This window comes from Plectropomus leopardus, chromosome 9 (assembly GCF_026936395.1).
Source record: "Plectropomus leopardus strain MGB_pleo_1.0 chromosome 9, ASM2693639v1, whole genome shotgun sequence".
Lineage (NCBI taxonomy): Eukaryota > Metazoa > Chordata > Actinopteri > Perciformes > Serranidae > Plectropomus > Plectropomus leopardus.
In genome coordinates, this window is record NC_142184.1 from 10,062,994 (window position 1) to 10,086,122 (window position 23,129).

General features: G+C 43.2%; 3 protein-coding genes across 5 annotated transcripts in view; 1 reads left to right on the forward strand and 2 right to left on the reverse strand.

Moving 5' to 3' along the window:
* The window catches only part of pm20d1.2 (peptidase M20 domain containing 1, tandem duplicate 2), a 139,707-nt gene that overhangs the window by 16,496 nt on the left and 100,082 nt on the right, over window positions 1–23,129 (forward strand). The gene's annotated exons all lie outside the window — the stretch shown is intronic.
* The window catches only part of LOC121947404 (uncharacterized), a 51,630-nt gene that overhangs the window by 136 nt on the left and 28,365 nt on the right, over window positions 1–23,129 (reverse strand). Inside the window, exons 20-33 of the mRNA XM_088081464.1 lie at window positions 21,904–22,877; window positions 21,811–21,842; window positions 21,427–21,677; window positions 11,364–11,568; window positions 11,212–11,268; window positions 9,349–9,514; window positions 8,785–8,909; window positions 8,570–8,693; window positions 8,302–8,484; window positions 8,040–8,156; window positions 7,791–7,903; window positions 7,004–7,141; window positions 5,711–6,181; window positions 3,579–5,677 (exon numbers count right to left, since the gene is read on the reverse strand). Coding sequence (XP_087937590.1) covers window positions 3,579–5,677; window positions 5,711–6,181; window positions 7,004–7,141; window positions 7,791–7,903; window positions 8,040–8,156; window positions 8,302–8,484; window positions 8,570–8,693; window positions 8,785–8,909; window positions 9,349–9,514; window positions 11,212–11,268; window positions 11,364–11,568; window positions 21,427–21,677; window positions 21,811–21,842; window positions 21,904–22,877 — 5,055 coding nt within the window. The remainder of the gene's footprint in view (window positions 1–3,578; window positions 5,678–5,710; window positions 6,182–7,003; window positions 7,142–7,790; window positions 7,904–8,039; window positions 8,157–8,301; window positions 8,485–8,569; window positions 8,694–8,784; window positions 8,910–9,348; window positions 9,515–11,211; window positions 11,269–11,363; window positions 11,569–21,426; window positions 21,678–21,810; window positions 21,843–21,903; window positions 22,878–23,129) is intronic.
* Window positions 925–20,853, reverse strand: LOC121946483 (uncharacterized). Its single transcript, XM_088081465.1, has 13 exons — window positions 18,539–20,853; window positions 13,462–13,499; window positions 11,718–11,744; window positions 11,364–11,568; window positions 11,212–11,268; window positions 9,349–9,514; window positions 8,785–8,909; window positions 8,570–8,693; window positions 8,302–8,484; window positions 8,040–8,156; window positions 7,771–7,903; window positions 2,946–7,585; window positions 925–1,026 (listed from the first exon to the last, which is right to left on the reverse strand). Exons 1-13 carry the CDS (start codon window positions 18,601–18,603, stop codon window positions 925–927), a joined length of 5,982 nt encoding a protein of 1,993 aa, XP_087937591.1. The 5' UTR covers window positions 18,604–20,853.

The window sequence follows — 23,129 nt, forward strand, 5'->3', positions numbered from 1 at the left end:
TGTATTCACTTCTACTAATTAGCTAATAACTTTATTAATATTTATGCATATTAACATGCAGATATACAATATCTAAGTATATGCAATACACAACATCTTTACCATTATGTAGGACAAATCACTCAATGGCTAAATGTGAAACAGCAAGAACAAAACTATGCATTAGCTTTAACTGCACCAAAAAGTGACATTTTCATCAACCATATCATTAAGTAAGGCATGTCAGATATATATAATATAATAATATAATATAATATATATATATATAAATATTGCTATTAAAAGAACTGGGTTAGATACGCCCATAATTAGCAAACAAAATGCAAAGCTGTGAATTGATAAACAAAATATTAATAGTGAATATTAACTACATGGATTGCAGGACATTGCCATTCTTGAAATGTACAGACATTCCAAAATTGAGGAAAGTGTATGTCAATGAATTCTGAGAGGTTTGGTGTCATCACCTTAATGCTTAGTTTTGTGTTCTGCTAACTGAAAAGTGGAGGAAGTAATTTGGAAGAATTGTTCATTTTTCTGTTGTTTCAAGTCATTTTCCTGTCTTTTTTTGTTTTTGCATTTCAGTGGGGACAGGTAGCTTATGAAAATCCATCTAAAAATGACAGTGCTTACATTTCAAGCTAAAAGATAATCAGTCCATTAAGTGATATTCAACTAAATATAAACAAGTACACACCCATATAACAGATTTAGATAAACCGACAACTGGAACAACCTTATATTGAGTGTTGATTCTGAAGAAATTCTACATACATCAGCTTTTGATAGAACACTCCATTTATTGATAAGTGTAAATATTAACACTCATGGACAGTGAAATGAATTATTTCCAACTCTCTGGTTAAATGCAAGTCAAGGACAATGTGCTAAAAACTTGCCCTGATGGGCAAATTTGCAGGTGGCCTATCCCAAAAGCACAGTTGTAAAAACTGCCAGGGTCTTCAGTGTTGGGGAAGATTCCAGATTGCTCTCCATTACAGGGGTCAGAGGAGGCAGCTGCAGGGACTGATGTTGTCGGAGCAGGAGTTGTAGGGGCTGGTGTTGTTGGTGCAGGAGTTGTAGGGGCTGGTGTTGTGGCAGCAGGAGTTGTAGGGGCTGGTGTTGTAGGGGCTGGTGTTGTTGGTGCAGGAGTTGTAGGGGCTGGTGTTGTGGCAGCAAGAGTTGTAGGGGCTGGTGTTGTTGGTGCAGGAGTTGTAGGGTCTGGTGTTGTTGGTGCAGGAGTTGTAGGGGCTGGTGTTGTGGGAGCAGGAGTTGTAGGGGCTGGTGTTGTGGCAGCAGGAGTTGTTGGTGCAGGAGTTGTAGGGGCTGGTGTTGTGGCAGCAGGAGTTGTAGGGGCTGGTGTTGTGGGAGCAGGAGTTGTAGGGGCTGGTGTTGTAGGGGCTGGTGTTGTTGGTGCAGGAGTTGTAGGGGCTGGTGTTGTGGCAGCAGGAGTTGTAGGGGCTGGTGTTGTTGGTGCAGGAGTTGTAGGGGCTGGTGTTGTTGGAGCAGGAGTTGTAGGGGCTGGTGTTGTTGGTGCAGGAGTTGTAGGGGCTGGTGTTGTGGCAGCAGGAGTTGTAGGGGCTGGTGTTGTAGGGGCTGGTGTTGTTGGTGCAGGAGTTGTAGGGGCTGGTGTTGTGGCAGCAAGAGTTGTAGGGGCTGGTGTTGTTGGTGCAGGAGTTGTAGGGTCTGGTGTTGTTGGTGCAGGAGTTGTAGGGGCTGGTGTTGTGGGAGCAGGAGTTGTAGGGGCTGGTGTTGTGACAGCAGGAGTTGTTGGTGCAGGAGTTGTAGGGGCTGGTGTTGTGGGAGCAGGAGGTGTAGGGGCTGGTGTTGTGGCAGCAGGAGGTGTAGGGAGCAGGTGTTGTAGGGGCTGGTGTTGTTGGTGCAGGAGTTGTAGGGGCTGGTGTTGTGGCAGCAGGAGTTGTAGGGGCTGGTGTTGTTGGTGCAGGAGTTGTAGGGGCTGGTGTTGTTGTAGCAGGAGTTGTAGGGGCTGGTGTTGTTGGTGCAGGAGTTGTAGGGGCTGGTGTTGTGGGAGCAGGAGTTGTAGGGGCTGGTGTTGTGACAGCAGGAGTTGTAGGGGCTGGTGTTGTTGGTGAAGGAGTTGTAGGGGCTGGTGTTGTGGCAGCAGGAGTTGTAGGGGCTGGTGTTGTTGGTGCAGGAGTTGTAGGGGCTGGTGTTGTGGCAGCAGGAGTTGTAGGGGCTGGTGTTGTTGGTGCAGGAGTTGTAGGGGCTGGTGTTGTTGGTGCAGGAGTTGTAGGGGCTGGTGTTGTGGGAGCAGGAGTTGTAGGGGCTGGTGTTGTGACAGCAGGAGTTGTTGGTGCAGGAGTTGTAGGGGCTGGTGTTGTGGCAGCAGGAGTTGTAGGGGCTGGTGTTGTAGGGGCTGGTGTTGTTGGTGCAGGAGTTGTAGGGGCTGGTGTTGTGGCAGCAGGAGTTGTAGGGGCTGGTGTTGTAGGGGCTGGTGTTGTTGGTGCAGGAGTTGTAGGGGCTGGTGTTGTGACAGCAGGAGTTGTAGGGGCTGGTGTTGTTGGTGCAGGAGTTGTAGGGGCTGGTGTTGTTGGTGCAGGAGTTGTAGGGGCTGGTGTTGTGGCAGCAGGAGTTGTAGGGGCTGGTGTTGTAGGGGCTGGTGTTGTTGGTGCAGGAGTTGTAGGGGCTGGTGTTGTGGCAGCAGGAGTTGTAGGGGCTGGTGTTGTTGGTGCAGGAGTTGTAGGGGCTGGTGTTGTTGGTGCAGGAGTTGTAGGGGCTGGTGTTGTGGGAGCAGGAGTTGTAGGGGCTGGTGTTGTGACAGCAGGAGTTGTTGGTGCAGGAGTTGTAGGGGCTGGTGTTGTGGCAGCAGGAGTTGTAGGGGCTGGTGTTGTTGGTGCAGGAGTTGTAGGGGCTGGTGTTGTTGGTGCAGGAGTTGTAGGGGCTGGTGTTGTGGGAGCAGGAGTTGTAGGGGCTGGTGTTGTGACAGCAGGAGTTGTTGGTGCAGGAGTTGTAGGGGCTGGTGTTGTGGCAGCAGGAGTTGTTGGTGCAGGAGTTGTAGGGGCTGGTGTTGTGGCAGCAGGAGTTGTAGGGGCTGGTGTTGTGACAGCAGGAGTTGTTGGTGCAGGAGTTGTAGGGGCTGGTGTTGTTGGTGCAGGAGTTGTAGGGGCTGGTGTTGTGGGAGCAGGAGTTGTAGGGGCTGGTGTTGTGACAGCAGGAGTTGTTGGTGCAGGAGTTGTAGGGGCTGGTGTTGTGGCAGCAGGAGTTGTAGGGGCTGGTGTTGTAGGGGCTGGTGTTGTTGGTGCAGGAGTTGTAGGGGCTGGTGTTGTGGCAGCAGGAGTTGTAGGGGCTGGTGTTGTAGGGGCTGGTGTTGTTGGTGCAGGAGTTGTAGGGGCTGGTGTTGTGGGAGCAGGAGTTGTAGGGGCTGGTGTTGTGGCAGCAGGAGTTGTAGGGGCTGGTGTTGTGGCAGCAGGAGTTGTAGGGGCTGGTGTTGTAGGGGCTGGTGTTGTTGGTGCAGGAGTTGTAGGGGCTGGTGTTGTGGCAGCAGGAGTTGTAGGGGCTGGTGTTGTGGCAGCAGGAGTTGTAGGGGCTGGTGTTGTTGGTGCAGGAGTTGTAGGGGCTGGTGTTGTGGTTCTGGTAGGGGGAGCTGTAGTTGTCGGCACTGTTGTGGTTGTTGTAGGACGAGTTGTGGTAGTGGGCACAGCTGTTGTGGTGGGCATTGTTGTTGTGGAAGGGGGAGTTGTGGTAGTGTGCATGGCTGTGGTTGTGGTGGGCATTGCTGTGGTTGTTGTGGGGGGAGCTGTGGTAGTGGGCACTGTTGTGGTTTCTGTGGGAGGACTTGTGGTAGTGGACATTGTTGTGGTTGTGGTAGGGGGAGTTGTGGTGGTCGGCACAGCTGTTGTTGTTGTGGGCATTGATGTGGTTGTTGTGTGGGGAGCTGTAGTAGTTGGCACTGTTGTGGTTGTTGTAGGAGGAGTTGTGGTAGTGGGCACAGCTGTTGTGGTGAGCATTGTTGTGGAAGGAGGTGTTGTGGAAGGGAGAGTTGTGGTAGTGGGCATAGCTGTGGTTGTGGTGGGCATTGCTGTGGTTGTTGTGGCCGGCGCTGTGGTAGTGGGCACTGTTGTGGTTGTTGTATGAGGAGTTGTGGTAGTAGGCATTGTAATGGTTGTGGTAGGGGGAGTTGTGGTGGTTGGCACAGCTGTGGTTGTGGTGGGCATCGATGTGGTTGTTGTGTGGGGAGCTGTAGTAGTTGGCACTGTTGTGGTTGTTGTAGGAGGAGTTGTGGTAGTGGGCACAGCTGTTGTGGTGAGCAATGTTGTGGAAGGAGGTGTTGTGGAAGGGGGAGTTGTGGTAGTGGGCACAACTGTTGTTGTGGGCATTGTTGTTGTGGAAGGAGGTGTTGTGGAAGGTGGAGCTGTGGTTGTGGTGGCCATTGCTGTGGTTGTTGTGGGGGGAGCTGTGGTAGTGGGCATTGTTGTGGTTGTGGTAGGGGGAGTTGTGGTGGTCGGCACAGCTGTTATTGTTGTGAGCATTGATGTGGTTGTTGTATGGGGAGCTGTAGTAGTTGGCACTGTTGTGGTTGTTGTAGGAGGAGTTGTGGTAGTGGGCACAGCTGTTGTGGTGAGCAATGTTGTGGAAGGAGGTGTTGTGGAAGGGGGAGTTGTGGTAGTGGGCATGGCTGTGGTTGTGGTGGGCATTGCTGTGGTTGTTGTGGGCGGAGCTGTGGTAGTGGGCATTGTTGTAGTTGTTGTATGAGGAGTTGTGGTAGTGGGCATTATTGTGGTTGTGGTAGGGGGAGTTGTGGTGGTCGGCACAGCTGTTGTTGTTTTGGGCATTGCTGTGGTTGTTGTGGGCGGAGGTGTGGTAGTGGGCACTGTTGTGGTTGTTGTATGAGGAGTTGTGGTCGTGGGCACAGCTGTTGTGGTGGGCATTGTTGTTGTGGAAGGGGGAGTTGTGGTAGTGGGCATGGCTGTGGTTGTGGTGGCCATTGCTGTGGTTGTTGTGGGGGGAGCTGTGGTAGTGGGCATTGTTGTGGTTGTGGTTGTGGTAGGGGGAGTTGTAGTGGTCGGCACAGCTGTTGTTGTTGTGGGCATTACTGTGGTTGTTGTGGGCAGAGGTGTGGTAGTGGGCACTGTTGTGGTTGTTGTAGGAGGAGTTGTGGTCATGGGCACAGCTGTTGTGGTGGGCATTGTTGTTGTGGAAGGAGGTGTTGTGGAAGGGGGAGTTGTGGTAGTGGGCATGGCTGTGGTTGTGGTGGCCATTGCTGTGGTTGTTGTTGGGGGAGCTGTGGTCGTGGGCATTGCTGTGGTTGTTGTCGGGGGAGCTGTGGTAGTGGGCATTGTTGTGGTTGTTGTGTGGGGAGCTGTAGTAGTTGGCACCATTGTAGTAGTAACAGTTGTGGAAGAGGGCATTGGTGTGGTTGTTGTAGGGGTAGCTGTGGTAGTGGGCATGACTGTGGTTGTGGTGAGCATTGTTGTTGTTGTGGTAGGGGGAGCTGTGGTAGTTGGCACTATTGTGGTTGCGGCAGGAAGAGTTGCGGTAGTGGGCACTGTTGTGGTTTTTGTAGGGGGAGCTGTGGTAGTGGGCATTGCTGTGGTTGTAGTGGGCATTGATGTGGTTGTTGTGTGAGGAGCTGTAGTAGTTGGCACCGTTGTGGTCGTAACAGTTGTGGAAGAGGGCATTGGTTTGGTTGTTGTTGGGGGAGTTGTGGTAGTGGGCACTGTTGTGGTTGTTGTATGAGGAGTTGTGGTACTAGGCATTGTAATGGTTGTGGTAGTGGTTGTGGTGGTTGGCACAGCTGTGGTTTTGGTGGGCATTGATGTGGTTGTTGTGTGGGGAGCTGTAGTAGTTGGCACTGTTGTGGTTGTTGTCAGAGGAGTTGTGGTAGTGGGCACAGCTGTTGTGGTCGGCATTGTTGTTGTGGAAGGAGGTGTTGTGGTCGGGGGAGTTGTGGTGGTTGGCACAGCTGTTGTTGTGGGCATTGATGTGATTGTTGTGTGGGGAGCTGTAGTAGTTGGCACTGTTGTGGTAGTACCAGTTGAGGTAGTGGGCATGGCTGTGGTTGTTGTAGGGGGAGCTGTGGTAGTAGGCACTGTTGTGGTTGTGGTAGGAAGAGTTGTGGGAGTGGGCATTGGTGTGGTTGTCATAGGGAGAGTTGTGGTGGTGGGCATGGTTGTAGTTGTTGTGGGGAGAGCTGTAGTTGTCAACACTGTTGTGGAAGGAGCTGGTGTTGTGGGAGTGGGAGTTGTAGGGGCTGGTGTTGTGGGAGCAGGAGTTGTAGGAGCTGTTGTGGGAGTCGGAGTTGTAGGGGCTGGTGTTGTGGGAGCAGGAGTTGTAGGGACTGGTGTTTGAGCAGGAGTTTTTGGTGCAGAAGTTGTAGGGGCTGGTGTTGTGGGTGTGGGAGTTGTGGGAGTGGGAGTTGTATGGGCCAGTGTTGTTGGAGCAAGAGTTGTAGAGGCTGGTGTTGTGAGAACAGGAGTTGCAGGGATTGATGTTGTTGGAGCAGTTGTAGGGGCCAGTGTTGTGGGAGCAGGAGTTGTGGTAACGGGAGTTGTCTGGGCTGGTGTTGTGGATGCAGGAGTTGAAGGGGCCGGTGTTGTGGTAGGAGGAATTGTGGGAGCAGGAGTTGTTGGTGCAGGAGTTGTAGGGGCTGGTGTTGTGAGAGCGGGAGTTGTAGGGGCCAGTGTTGTAAGAGCAGGAGTTGTAAGGGTTGGTGTTGTGGTAGCAGGTGTTGTGGGATCAGGAGTTGTAATTGCCAATGTTGTTGGAGCATGAGTTGTAGGGGCCAGTGTTGTGGGAGAAGGAGTTGTAGGGGCTGGTGCTGTGGGTGTGGGAGTTGTAGGGGCTGGTGTTGTGGGAGCAGGAGTTGTAGGGGCCAGTGTTGTAGAAGCAGGAGTTGTAGGGGTTGGTGCTGTGGGTGTGGGAGTTGTAGGGGCTGCTGTTGTGGGATCAGGAGTTGTAGGGCCCGGTGTTGTGGGAGCAGGAGTTGTAGGGCCTGGTGTTGTGGGAGCAGGAGTTGTAGGGACCAGTGTTGTTGCAGCAGGACTTGTAGGGGCTGGTGTTGTGAGAGTAGGAGTTGTAGGGGCCAGTGCTATAAGAACGGGAGTTGTAGGGGCTGGTGTTGTGTGGGCTGTCGTTGGAGCAGGAGTTGTAGGGGCCAGTGTGGCAGCAGGAGTTGTAGGGGCTGGTGTTGTGGGAACAGGAGTTGTAGGGAGTGGTGTTGTGGGAACAGGAGTTGTAGGGGCAGGTGTTGTGGGAGCAGGAGTTGTAGGGGCAGGTGTTGTGGGAGCAGGAGTTGTAGGGGCTGGTGTTGTGGGAACAGGAGTTGTAGGGACTGGTGTTGTGGGAACAGGAGTTGTAGGGGCTGGTGTTTTTGGAGCAGGAGTTGTAGGTGCTGATGTTGTGGGAGCAGCAGTAGTAAGGGCCACTTTTGTGGTAGGGAGTGTTGTTGCCTTTGTAGTCAGATGAGTGGTAGTCGTCTTTGGGATTGCAGTTGTGGCCAGGTTCATGGTTATAACAGGGGGATTTGATATCGTGGTTGTTATGATTGGTGTATTTGTAGTTTTTGTTATAGCAATGGTTTTTGTTGTGTTTGTGGGAGTAGTAGTAGAAGTGAGGCCAGGAAAACCTAAAAAGGTCAAATAGTGTTATAATTTCTTTCTTGCACTGCTATATCATCACATTACCCTTTCTGTTAATGTTATAATTGCCAATACAATTCTATGCCAATGATGCTGATAGAGATGATCAGATATACTTTTAAAACCTCCACCCCATGACAGGATAGGATGGAAACAATTCAGATTGTGTTACCTGGAACCAGGAGAGTGTGCAGTTGGCTGATGAAGGGGTTGTTTCCCATGTTACAGAATTTTCCGCTAATGTCATCGAGGTCCAGAGACCAGACAACGGCTCCTCCAAAGTCATTAGTCTTTATGTAATTAGTCTGAGAGGACGAGAAAAAAATATCACTAGTTGAAATGATATTGATAAAATAACTGTTGTACTAAATGTTTGTACAACCAAGAATTTGTATAGGATTCCAGTAGCAATACTTAAGTTTGAATTAAACAGATGATTACCTTGGTATCAATGCTGTCTTCATTGTCAAATCCAACCCATTGATTTTCTGCAACCGCATATGGAACTTTCTGATCAACAATAAGCTGCGGTGTAATTCCCTCAAGGTAAAGGCACATCTGAAAAGGAGGGTCCAATGTCACATTTAGATCAAATTTATTCCTTCAGACAGAATATTACACACCCAGAACAGTAAAAGCATTAGAGCAGCCTCTAATAAGGCTATTGATATAAATCAATTTTATTCATAGCCTGCAGTTTTACCTCATAAGAGGCCCAGAATCCTTCTTCACCGGTGTAGCAGCCTTCTTCACCGGGACCACTGGCTGGTGCTCCAACATCACTGGATGCAGAGGAGAGGTCAAAAGCTCGCCCATATGCTGCAATCCCCATGTTTAACTTTTGTGTGGGTACTCCCTGGTCCCTCCAGTACCGCATGGCAAAATCCTGTTATGTAGAAAAGTAAGGATTAAAAATGAAAAGACATCTCCAGAGATGTTATAGGTCTTACAATGTGAATCCCCATACTTACAGTGTTCAAGTAGGTTTGATTTCCAGTGTCCTGGGATCCCTGGAATAAGGGGCTGTGATGTCCAGTGACACTTTCCCAGGGGCCGTGAAAGTCAAATGTCAGCACATTGATGAAATCAAGGTACCTGATTAAATGCAGAAGACATCATATTCACCAAAATATGACAACAGCTAATTGTAATTATTATACTAAGAATTATATTAAATTTGTCTTACATGGCAATCTGTGCAACTTCGTAACTGGCATCGATGGTTGCTTTCTCAGCAGAGACACTAGCAGTGAGGATCAATCTGTCTCGATTAGTTGCTGTTCCCTCAGCTATAAAGGCCTCATTTAGCTCCTATAAAACACAGAAGTTTAAGTGTAAAATATATTTTCATCATTTGTCCATGTTATATGAATTCTTTATCTGCAACAAAAAAGATAGAACCTTTATTAATATGAATAAACCCCCAGTTTGATTATTTTTCTGAATTAACACCCCCCACCCCCGAAAAAACCAAAAGAAACAAAAACGAACAAAAACCCCTTTGGCATATATTATCAAATTAAGCAATACCAAAATTTGCTTTGTTCTCTCTCTCTCTCTCTCTCTCTCTCTCTCTCTCTCTCTCTCTCTCTCTCTCTCTCTCTCTCTCTCTCTCTCTCTCTCTCTCACACACACACACACACACACACACACACACAAATCACAAATCACACAAAACCCATAACCTTTCATATACAGTAATGCATATTTCTGACAGTTACTGTCACAAAACATATAGTCATGATCTGACCTTGCACAGCAGTGTGAATCTCTGTTTGTCCTGTGGTTGGCTTCCAGCTCCTCCAGGGTACCTCCAGTCAAGGTTTAGCCCATCAAACCTATTTGCTCTCAGAAGTGTGACAGCAGACTGGATGAATGCTGCTCTGTTTTGTTGTGTTGCCACCATTGTACTGAATCTGGTAAACATTTAAACAAAACAGTGCTCTCAAGAAAACACTCCATATACTTACATTTTAGGATTTTAAGAACACAAACACTGAGTGTAGTGCTCTTAAAAAAATGGGCAAATAGTCTAGTTTTTCACTTGTAATTATATATAACGAAAATGAGCCATGCAGTGATCCACATAACTTTAATGCCATATCTGACCTCAACATTAGGCTGCAATACATTTTGCACAACTATTAGTAGAAGTGTAGTGGCAACATAAAAGTCTATGTTAAATTGTTTTATATGGACTTTGAGTTGAAATGGTATGAGATTTTCATGATGCTATCAGGGCTGCCCCTTGACAGTCGGAGACTTGAATCATCAGTCGGAGACCCCTCAGTCGGCAGATTGCTTAAAGTCAAGCAATCTTTTCTTTCTTTGCAGTTTACTTCTGGGGATGTTTTGGTCCCCAGATTTTGCTGCGGAGTGAGTGCTCTTGACTTTGACAATACTCTGAGCAGCTGCTTGATGCAGCAGAGGCATGGAGGAAAAGAGAATGGTGACTTTACAGCCCACAGCGTGTTAATGGGTTACTGTCTCTGGCTCTTGTTGATATCTAGTGTTGGCAAAAAAATGTTGTTGCACATTTGCAATCTGTTGTTAGCACTGTTAGCTTGTTAACTATTGATAGGAGGAGTTTTCTAGGAGGACTCTTATTCAACACTTGAGACCCTGATTGATGCTTCAGTCAGGCTACATATAATATAAGTGTGTGACCAAGAACCAACATAAAGAAATGGTATATAAGTGCTTCTCACTGTTTACTCATATGGTTTCTATCAATTATCAACACATCAGTGGTATGTTCAGACTTCCTGGCGCCTTTCCAGCATGAGGTACAGAAACATGGGGCCTTTTGTCCCTAAAGTTGGTGCAATATCTCCAAACATAACTTGCAGGAACAAAAACTTTACTATGAGTAGTTATGAGCTTACATAAGGTAGATACAGAGTTATAAATTAATTATAACAGATGCGTATTTGAAAAAAAACCCTCATACTAACAACTATAATACATGGATGCTACTGCACACTGAACATCTTGCGGATCCCCATTCAAACTTTATATGGAAAACAAAACAAATTGTGAAATGTTTGTATTGAACAGGCAAATCCAATTCGACTTGCATAATTCTGAGTCGGGTACAGCCCTAGATGTTATAACTGTCTAACGTTAGGCTTTCACGTCCTACGGTATACACACTAATTGATATCACAATAACCTTTACGGGAATAAAAACAAAAGTATATGTAAAAAGTCTGGTAGGCAGTCAAGGAGGAAAGGAGATGTGCATATACAGGTTAGATTCTCTGTACGTTTGTAGCCTTTTTGTTCAATACCACATACAAGCAAATGTACATGATATGTTGACCATGACAGTGGTACACTGCCTCAGGCCTATATGGGCCTTAAGTGATTAATTTGGTGGTGATATGATAGTAACCAGAGTAAAGTAAATGCAAACACTTAGTGGTTTCTCAACATAAACAAATGTTGTTTTTTTTTTTTTATTGTAGGCCCTTACTTCACTTTCATTATGATGTCAGGTGAGCAAAATTAAATAGAGTCATGGCCAGGAAAATGCCAATATATTGAGATGTTGCATACACTTTTCTTTGCACTGATAATAAAAATAAATAAATTGCTCTTGTAAGTAACTTACTTTTGCGGGCTAAAGGTCAAGCCACCAACCGCCAACAGGGTTTTGAGCTGTGGATTTCTGTGGGGGCATAAAAGTTAAGTAATGATTATTTAAACATAAAAAACACAAAATTCCTCATCATTTTAGCAATATTTATAAGCTAAAACACTGACCTTGTTTTGAGTCCATTAAAGGACTGATAGCGTTGTATGTCACTTTCTTTGCTGGGTACCAGTTCATTCAGGTTATTGATGTCAGAAAAGGCAAAGATCAGATGGGTACACTTGTCCGGATCAATATCTGAAACTGTGACCTTCCCATCCTCGGCTCTGTCTTCAGCCAGGCTGTTGTAGTAACACACCAGCTTGAGGGAAGAGGCTGAGACGTGGAACAAAATCAGAATGGTTTTAATTAGTTTTTGAACACAAATGATTTCAAGATCCTTATCTTTCAAGAATTGTTTAATAGTGACATTATTTATCTACTAGTGAGATTGTTAATTATGATTATTGATGTCAAAAACATACCCAAGCTGCTGAGGATCAAACAGAGACCTAAAAGGCGACACACTGCTTAATATTAGGTTAAAGTCAAAGCTTAACAGTTCGGTTCATCAAAAAAATAGAGAGAAAATATTGCTTTTGTCACTCACTTCTACTGTTCTCTAGCATTACAAATTAGGAATGGGCAAAACCAAACGTTTTAAAAAATAATGTGATGCCAATACTTAAAATACTGTTCAAACTTTCATGATGCTGATACTGATACTCTCAAATGGGAAAATGATTTATCAAAGTAACTTAATAAATTGAAATATCTAACAGTCATTCCACCCAATGGCAAATCACATGACACATACAGGCTATTAAATACAAATGTTTAAAAAAGCATATATGAGTACAATTAAATACAAATATTTTTGCCAATAATTCTTAAACAAATAGTCCAGTATTTTACAGAAAAACTATGATTACATTTTTAATTTGAATGAATTTTTTAAAAGTTTACTGTTGTTGCTGTTTTGTGGCACTTTGTTGTCACAAACAGTGCTTTTTGCTTAATCTTTATCTGCAGGTGAAACATAGGACCACGCCACTTCACGTTTCCTTTCTACCATTCTCTCACATTTATTGCACACTGAGTGGACAAGAAAGTGACTGGGGCAAATTAGAGTTTAGATTTAGCAGTGAAGCTATCAAGTGAGTGAAGAGTAGTGGTGCAGTAATTCCCAGATTTTATCATTTAATTAGTAACCATAAGTAATGACAACTAACAATTCAAAATGATGCATCATGAACACTTTAATTGGTACCAGAGATGAAGGGAGAGTAATGTTGCTCAACTGCAGCTTTCAGATATCAAATATCAGCATTTAAAATCAGGACAGCACTCCACTATTATTATTGCCACATGGACGTTTAAGACCAGACACCCTTCTTCAGTGTGCACATATGCCAGTATCACAAAGACAGCCCACAGGTTAATTATAAGTCCTCACATAAAACCATATACAATGCATCCCAGCAGGGGGAGCCAACATTTTTAAGACACAGAATAAAAGTAATATTTATTTTAATCTTAAAGAAATAAAAAAAATAAATAAACATAAAAATAGATCAATAAGTAGATGTATAAAATGATAATTATAACAAACTATAATTTATTACATTTAACATTTTGAAGTTTCAAAATGTTGAAATGGAGTCTCATAATCTAAGGACTGCAATGTGTTTTTTTTCCTTATGAACACTGACTTGACATTCATACACGCAGTGTCTTCATTGTGGCATTGTAGAATTGTGAATTCTTCAGTTCTAATCATAGATTAGAAAACCAGCTTGCAGCAGGTCTCTCTCATATTTTGAGCCCCCCTCCCCAAGAAATCAGTTAACATTTTCACAAACTTACACTACAGAAAAAGCTGTACAGCTGATAATCATAAAATTTAATAAAATTCAACCATACTGTATTTGGATGTTTAGTTTTCGAGCAGCAATGACAGCCAAAATGTGGCATGCAACAGACAGTAAAGCTTGTGTTTTTAGCCAAGCTGATATCCATATAACAGTTCCTTACAGTTTGTCAGCAGTTAATAATGTTATAAAACATTCAGTAAAACAGGATTTTTAAAATAATTATGGAAACCTCAAAATCATGAGATGGCCTTGAACATAGTTGTATATGTGCACTTAAAACACGATGTTGATTAATCCAGTAGTTAGTAGTGCAAGATTAGTTGCCGACAGATAGATCTTGACCAGTGTCCCTTACCTGCAGATAGATGGAACTTGCACATGTTGTCACTGTCACTGTGGATAAGCAGAGAAAAAAATAGAAAACAATATTTAATATGCAGCTGAAAAAAATAACAGGATTTTCAGATAAATCCAATTGTCATTAACCTGTTGCCAAAAATGCATTTCAAGTCAGAGAACTGCACATCTTTAATAAATTCTAGTTCAGCACCCAAAGTATTTTACTGTCAATTCTATCTTCACTTTAATGCAGATATGCATTTCAGGTATCAAAATTCAAAACTAATGGGTTTCATGAGCAGCCATAGTTAGAAGTGTCACTCAGAAAATGATATGGTTTAAAATAAAAATAGATTATCACAGACATTCATCATTTATTCTTAATTCATTCTATTCTTCTAATGAAAAAAGATACAATTTATTGACCAATAGTCTAGATGAATTAAAGTTTGGCATATGACTGGAGATTGCAATTTAAATCCCAAGTTAGAAAGACTGTTTCTTATCGTTATGCCAAGATGTTACAGCCTGGTGAGGCTGTTTTAACCTTTGCAAAAATGTGTTGCAGCGCAATCTTTGAATTCACTGTTTAAAGTCTCATTTCATAATAATATCATTTGGGCCAGGGTTAGAGTTTAACCCTAAGCCTAACCCAAAAAGACAGGTATGACTAACTAAAACATACCTTTTTGAATATATATTTTTAATTGTGTTTAGACTTAACTTAAACTTTAGATATTGTTACAGTAACAATAAGTTTCTCCTTGCATATCCTCCTCCTCCTCTCCTTGCGTCTGATTAACTTTTATCTGATTAAATTAATCTCCTAGTCCATTTTTGAGATGTCCCAAAAATCATGGTGCAGTCATGCAACCTTTTCTTATTAGCATAATTAACATCAATTGTGTAAAAATGTTGGTCAAAATCAGGTATGGCTATAATTTGGGTTTTAGTCAACTTACAAAGGTGATTTTGCAGTTTAAATTTGCATTCTCATATATGGAAATGCATATCTTGCCATAACAAAAAACAACAAAGTAAGAAGATGGAAAAAATAACTAATTTACAGTGTGCAAGTTACAGGAGCTGATGGGACCACATTTCACCGCAGCTGTACCCTGTATAATTTCCATGTGACACACAAATGATTGATTGATAACCAAAATATTCTACCTTTCCCAATTTTCATAATTAGTAGGTGTGTTATGGTACACAAAGAGAATGTGACACAAAAGAAAGAGTGGCAACATGATACTAGATGTACTAGATGTTTATGTATGTTAGCTCATTTGAAAGATAGAAACATGTAGACTGTAACAAACTCAAAGCATTTACATAATTTAGAATATTTAGCTAATAAATCACAGATGGCAAAAAAAGCAATGAGTTCACTTGAAGTTACCTTAGACAGCAACAACCACAACCTCACACTCAATGCCAGTCACCCTCTTCAACTCTCAAATTTTTCCAGGACATTTCATTAATAAACTAAGAATTCGAGTAGCCACAACTGCACTCCGTCAGCTGCTGCTAAAATGCCACCACCACCAAACAGCACGTCACACCCACCCACTATTATTGAACTGAAAGATTCTGCGAACCAGCTTCTGATTAGCACAACAAACAGCAGCTGAAGCACCAAATTTTATCAAAACTAATCTTACAGCCTGCCATGGACTCAAATCAACACAGCCTGGTTTTTCAAAGCAGCAATAAATCACTTTCCTCAATGAGTTCCTGACAGCATCTGGGCTGCAGTGAACTGTACCGGCTGCATTGTTGATATTTAGGCCGTTGGCCCCAACTCAGCAGTCAGGCTAAGCTTTTTTTGATAATCAGCAGAGTTTTTCCAACATAAACTGAGCTGAAGATTTGTGAGAGCATAGAAATTCATCATACTTGGTTACAAGAGCATCACCATTGATGGTCTTCAGTACATCATAGCTGCTAGCATGCTTGTGGTGGAGCTTGACAAAGACTGCCATCCACAAGCTAAAGGCTTTTACAGACAAACCCCACCTCCTCCTCCTTCTGTATCGCAGCATCGAACCCATCCTCCTGAACTGCACCACCAGCTATTTCAGCATGCTCATCCCCACCAAAAGAAACAAGCTCCTGAAAGTCACCAATATTCCTTGTAAAATAATTGACCTCCCCAACTCCAACCCTCCTCTCAGTGACACTACCGCCACTTGCAGAGCACTTAACATTGCACGTAACCCCTCACTCCTAAACCCATGCTTCATCCTTCTCCTCTCTGGCCGCAGATTCAGACAACAACTCTGCAAGAAGTCCTCTTTGGGAGAACTTGTGCCCTCAACCATTATTGTTTTAAATAGCCATGGCACATCGTAACGGACTTGTTTTATTTTTATTTGATTTCACTTTATTGTCAAAAATTCTGAAATTTGTCTTGTGTCCTAGGACGTAAGCTGTTTCACATAAATACAAAAATACAAACAGCACTTAACAAAACAACTAAATCATCAATAAACACTACAAATCACCACAGACATTATGAAAAGTATATGCAGTGCATCACATTACTCATTACCTTTTACAGTCAGTGTTCAACTCCAGTACAGTGAGGCTACTTAGATGCCGTACTCTGATTTAATTAGCTGACCTGTTAAGTCAAGCCTGTGGGACTCTAAATCTCCTGTGTGATGGCAAAAGCTCGAAGTAACGTGAGAGGTATCCGACGTAATATTACCAGGAGTAGTCTAGCCACTCTAGCTTTAAGCTGAATAGAAATAATGCACTAATTTCATTCCTCATATTGAAAATCAACAGCAAGGTCTATTTGTTGTGTTGTGTTTATTGTAATGTTCTTGTCTATTTATATCCTGTTCTTAGTGTTTGTACAGACAATGAAAACAAAATCTCCCAAGAGGGTGATAAAGTTTGAATCTGAATCTTGTTGCTCAGATCCCCTACATGAACTTCTTAACTTCATCATTCATTTTCTAACTTTTCCACCATTTTTTTTTTTTTTACCATTTTCATTGTTTATTTATGTACTACTTGAACCTTACCACAGCACCTCAACCCTCCACATTCATAGCTATAATTTCTTCACATAATATTCACCTACATTTGCAAATATTTGGTTGTTATGAAATAAAACGTAAATAATATACAGCCCATCTTTTCCCTCATTCGCTCTGTAAGGAATTTTGAAGGCTCTTTGATTGCTGGCTTGCGTGATGTAATTAACTTAATTTTGTGAAATCTTGGACGTTGTCCAGCAGCTTTGGTTATACCGAACATCACTGGCATGCAAACACCTAATTATGATGGGTGTAACAGTTCCGAAACAGAGACCAAACCCTTGGCACAAACACAATTCAGTCTATTGTCACCATTCCAGCTTATGTTGTCTTTTTGTGTGCTGTTACACACCTACTAATTCTACTAATGAGGAAAGTGGTGAACGAAGTATTTAAAAGCCACACTTGACTAAAAGTACAGATATCTCACCAGTAAATGACTCTTGGCTATTACTTAATAATAATTAATATTACTTGGATTAAGTCTAAAAATATTTCATATTTACTGTATCAAAAGTCAATTAATGATATTAAATGTACTCAGGTATTGATATTAAAAGTACAAGTAAATGCTGGTAATAGAAAATCAGTCAGAATTCTGAGGATTGTTCAGTTTGTTTCTTCGTAACATACATCACCTAAAAAATGAAGTTTACATTACACTTGAAGAAAAATGTCTCTTTATCACAACTTAAAATATTTTAATAACAAAATCAAGTTTTTCCTTCCTTACCATTTTTTGATTCTTCTGCCCCATCCCCCCATCTCCCTCTTTCCTTTCTCTCTTCCTTCCCTATTTTGTAGTAAGTAACTTGAATAATCAGGGGAAATGTATTGGAGTAAAAGTTCATCATTCATCATTCATCATCAACATTTTATTTAGGAAATGTCGAAAGCTAAAAGAGAAAGTTGACAAATATAAAAACTCACGGAAGAACAGATACTACCAAACAATTGGGTTAGAGGGTAAAGATTTAATCAGTGTTCTACCAGCAACACAAAATCAAAACCTTAAACATATGCATGTCATTGAAATAGAAATGATGTGATAAGAATTTAAAGGAAGTTTGAAAAATCAAATGTCAAAGGGCGTGGAAGGGTTATGTAGCTCAGCAGCCACCCACACAGTATCACCCTAACCACAGATGTATCATTGAAGGTATGAATTGGAAGATGCAGAGGGACAACTAGTTTTGCAATCATTTCCAGACGTGTGTGCCAACTGCTGCATTGTAAATCAGTCTTCAGTCTTGTTTACAGCTCTGCATTGTCAGTAATAGGGGGTGACAGATTATCGGTCTGGCCAATAATTGGGGCAGATATTTGGCATTTTGCAGATTATCTTTATCAGCATTTTATTTTAATGATAGCCAATAAAATTAGGTTATTAAAAATTGCAAAGAAAGTGTCAGTGTGGGATGAACTTTTACTTTGTAAAACCTCAGGGTGCTATTTTTAATTACTAATTTCTTTTAATTTTCACTTAGTTCTATAAAAAAAAGTTGCTGGGATCTTGTTGTATATAATGTTGAATGTTTCAGTTTTGAAACATTCAACATTATAAACATTTTTAAACATTTGCTAAAGGCATTTTGAGAAAGTTTTGTGTTGGAGTTTTTTTATACTCCAAATACTAAATAATGACAAAAAGACTTTGATTTTTCATTGTAAATGCATATGGATCCCAAATATCGTTTTTTGGTCTCATTAACTACTAATAATCGGTATCAGTGCTGAAAAAATCATATCAGTCGACTCCTAGTCAGTAACTCTCTATATTATGGTTTTAAATCCATTAGAAGGTCTTTTAGATAAGGTTTAATTGAAGTGGACAGGTTGGTTACTTTATACCTAGAAACAATCAAATTTTATCAATGAAAAACTCAACTAATTATTTGCCTTCGTCACATCACAAACACAGATTTAAGACTAAGGATTATCACAGAATTCATAACTAGTACCACACACACAATTATCACATTATTACATTGAAATTAGAAATCACCTAATATTAGGTTTGTTAAAAACAGAACGGGTACTTACAGATTCAGTGGTGAACAAAGCATATACTTCTCTCCTGGCCCTCCAGATAAATGACTGACAGACATCTGGCTGTGCTTCTTCAAACTAGAAAGACAGCTGACAGGGTGTGGCCATTAAATAAGTCAGAGCTCATTCTTGGGCAAAGATGGTACGGTCCTTTGATCCCTGATAATGATTTCAGTTTGTTTATTTTTTTCCCATTTTTGTTTAACTTGCTTCTAGTGTAGTTGGCTCTGATGTCAAGAACTTTTTGACAAATAACTTTGGCTCTGATGTGTCCTAATTCATACTTTAATGTAAACGGCTTTTCCACGAATGACAGCAAGGCAGATTATGGCTTTTATCCCACAATCACCTGACAAAGAATAACCAAAAAAGAACAACCAAACCAAGGGCAAACCCGGCAATATGTGCCACAATTTGTCTGGGAAATTTTTGGTATTGCATTACTGTGCTACTGTTAACTCGTTAAATCAACAATAATTATTTCTGTTGTTTTACATGGAGACATACTATATAAATAAATGCATATGCAACATCTATGTCATTATCAGGCAAATCTCATAAACCAACAAGATCAAGCCTGTATAAGATGCAACTAGGGCTGGGGCGACGCATCGACGTAACCGATTACGTGAATACGTCTATTCACATGATATGCGTTGACTCGTTGTATCGTTTCACACACTGCGCATCATGAGAGCTTGAACAGCGCCAAGTGTGTTGTTTTTTGTTGTGGCGCTCATATTAATTTAGAGCGTGCACACTGCTTGCCTGAGCAGCGCTTGTCAGGCACGTCTGGGCTGTGTGTCAGCTGCAGCACATCTTCATAAACGGTGGCTCACTGTTTTTTTACATGTGACGCTCGCGTTTGTTGACTCCATACCATTTTATACTGCAGTTTAAAGTCTCTCTCTGTTACAGAGATGAGGAAATACAAAAATGTTTGTTTTTCCTCAACTTCCTTGCTTACCTTTCAAAACAAAAACTATCTGTCTGTGTCTCTGTAGACAGATAGCCATCAGTTGCTGATACAATGCATTTTACTTTGAAACATTTACAGGACGGGGTTTTCAGCTGTGCAGGAGCTTGTATTACTTCATAAATGAGTGGAATACGTGCTTATTAATATGAAAATATAGCAGTCATATCAGCAGGCAGCGGTATGCGTTGAGGCCCAGTTAAGGCTGGACTATTCTGATGCTTCTGATGCAGAAAGAATGTACTAGTTATAATTGTTTCTGGTAGAGAAAACTTTAATTTCAATAATTTTACTATAAGATTTTTGTTGGACTGCTAGGTACGAGGTTTGACTTTATATCAGACTATAAAACACAAATTACCAGTTAGGATGAGGCTATTTTTTTGTTGGGGAATAATGCCCTGCAGTGTAGTTTTAAAATGTTATTTTTGGTAAATTCGTTGCTCGATTTTTTTTTTATTAATTATGAATTAATTTTTTTATTAATAAAAAAATAATTGTTATATCAATAAAAAAAAATCATTAGATTAATCGAAAAAATAATCAATACATTAATCAATAAAAAATAATTGTTAGGTGCAGCCCTAGATGCAACAACAATGAAATAGGTATGCAGCAACCATGTAGTAGTAAAGTATGTCAGATAAGGCAATGTCATTTAAAAATAAAACACACCCATCCAACTGGCTTGGATACACCGTTAATTAGAAGACAGTAACAGGACAGCAACTGAAAATACACAGTACACGTGAATTAATAAATAATAGAATAAATTAATTTAAATAGTATTGTACAATGACAGACATGAAAGAAAGGACATTGCCACTCTTAATGGTACACCATGCATGTTACTGATGGCAAGAATGCTCCCAAGTTCCGACCTTACCAGCATGCGGTGGGGGGACATGTCCAGAAATGTCCCAAATATAGCCAAATAAGGATAAAAAAAAGAAAAGAAAATACAGGTTTCATGATATCATGGCAATAATGCATATTTATTTCCCAACTGAAAAGAAGAGTAAGTATTTTAGATCAAATCATTTTCCCATCTTTTTTTTTGTTTTCGCATTTCAGTGGGGACAGGGAGCTTGTGAAAAGCGATCTGAAAATGGTATGCTTACCTTTCAAGCAAAAAGATTATCAGTCCATGAAGTGATATTCAACTAAATATAAACAAGAACACACCCATATAACAGAGTTTGATATACCGACAACTGCAACAACTGTATATTGAGTGTTGATTCTGAAGAAATTCTAAATATATTGGCTTTGGATAGAACCCTCCATTTTTTGAAGTGTAAATATTAACACTCATGGACAGTGAAATGAATTATTTCCAACTCTCTAGCTAAACACAAGTCAAGGAAACTGTGCTAAAAACTTGCCCTGATGAGCAAAATTGCAGGTGGCCTATCCCAAAAGCGCAGTTGTAAAAACTGCCAGGGTCTTCAGTGTTGGGGAAGATTCCAAATTGCTCTCCATTACAGGGGTCAGAGGAGGCAGCTGTAAGGGCTTGTGTTGTGGGAGCGGGAGTTGTAGGGGCTGGTGTTGTCGGAGCAGGAGTTGTTGGTGCAGGAGTTGTAGGGGCTGGTGTTGTGGGAGCAGGAGTTGTAGGGGCTGGTGTTGTGGGAGCAGGAGTTGTAGGAGCTGGTGTTGTGGGAGCAGGAGTTGTAGGAGCTGGTGTTGTGGGAGCAGGAGTTGTAGGGGCTGGTGTTGTGGGAGCAGGAGTTGTAGGGGCCGCTGTTGTTGGAGCAGGAGTTGTTGGGGCTGGTGTTGTCACAACAGGAGTTGTTGGTGCAGGAGTTGTAGGGGCTGGTGTTGTGGGAGCAGGAGTTGTAGGAGCTGGTGTTGTGGGAGCAGGAGTTGTAGGAGCTGGTGTTGTGGGAGCAGGAGTTGTAGGGGCCACTGTTGTTGGAGCTGGAGTTGTTGGGGCTGGTGTTGTGGGAGCAAGAGTTGTAGGAGCTGGTGTTGTGGGAGCAGGAGTTGTAGGGGCCACTGTTGTTGGAGCTGGAGTTGTTGGGGCTGGTGTTGTAGGGGCTGGTGTCGTCGGAGCAGGAGTTGTTGGTGCAGGAGTTGTTGGGGCTGGTGTTGTCACAACAGGAGTTGTTGGTGCAGGAGTTGTAGGGGCTAGTGTTGTGGGAGCAAGAGTTGTAGGAGCTGGTGTTGTGGGAGCAGGAGTTGTAGGAGCTGGTGTTGTGGGAGCAGGAGTTGTAGGGGCTGGTGTTGTGGGAGCAGGAGTTGTAGGGGCCGCTGTTGTTGGAGCAGGAGTTGTTGGGGCTGGTGTTGTCACAACAGGAGTTGTTGGTGCAGGAGTTGTAGGGGCTGGTGTTGTGGGAGCAGGAGTTGTAGGAGCTGGTGTTGTGGGAGCAGGAGTTGTAGGAGCTGGTGTTGTGGGAGCAGGAGTTGTAGGGGCCACTGTTGTTGGAGCTGGAGTTGTTGGGGCTGGTGTTGTGGGAGCAAGAGTTGTAGGAGCTGGTGTTGTGGGAGCAGGAGTTGTAGGGGCCGGTGTTGTTGGAGCTGGAGTTGTTGGGGCTGGTGTTGTAGGGGCTGGTGTTGTCGGAGCAGGAGTTGTTGGTGCAGGAGTTGTAGGGGCTGGTGTTGTGGGTGCAGGAGTTGTAGGAGCTGGTGTTGTGGGAGCAGGAGTTGTAGGGGCCGCCGTTGTTGGAGCAGTAGTTGTTGGGGCTGGTGTTGTCACAACAGGAGTTGTTGGTACAGGAGTTGTAGGGGCTGGTGTTGTGGGAGCAAGAGTTGTAGGAGCTGGTGTTGTAAGAGCAGGACTTGTAGGGGCTGGTGTTGTGGGAGCGGGAGTTGTAGGGGCCGGTGTTGTTGGAGCTGGAGTTGTTGGGGCTGGTGTTGTAGGGGCTGGTGTTGTCGGAGCAGGAGTTGTTGGTGCAGGAGTTGTAGGAGCTGGTGTTGTGGGAGCAGGAGTTGTAGGGGCTGGTGTTGTGGGAGCAGGAGTTGTTGGGGCTGGTGTTGTCACAACAGGAGTTGTTGGTGCAGGAGTTGTAGGGGCTGGTGTTGTGGGAGCGGGAGTTGTAGGGGCTGGTGTTGTCGGAGCAGGAGTTGTTGGTGCAGGAGTTGTAGGGGCTGGTGTTGTGGGAGCAAGAGTTGTAGGGGCTGGTGTTGTGGGAGCTGGTGTTGTGGGAGCAGGAGTTGTAGGGGCCACCGTTGTTGGAGCTGGAGTTGTTGGGGCTGGTGTTGTAGGGGCTGGTGTTGTGGGAGCAAGAGTTGTAGGAGCTGGTGTTGTGGGAGCAGGAGTTGTAGGGGCCACTGTTGTTGGAGCTGGAGTTGTTGGGGCTGGTGTTGTAGGGGCTGGTGTCGTCGGAGCAGGAGTTGTTGGTGCAGGAGATGTAGGGGCTGGTGTTGTGGGAGCAAGAGTTGTAGGGGCTGGTGTTGTGGGAGCAGGAGTTGTAGGAGCTGGTGTTGTGGGAGCAGGAGTTGTAGGGGCTGGTGTTGTGGGAGCAGGAGTTGTAGGTGCAGGAGTTGTAGGGGCTGGTGTTGTGGGAGCAAGAGTTGTAGGGGCTGGTGTTGTGGGAGCAGGAGTTGTAGGAGCTGGTGTTGTGGGAGCAGGAGTTGTAGGAGCTGGTGTTGTGGGAGCAGGAGTTGTAG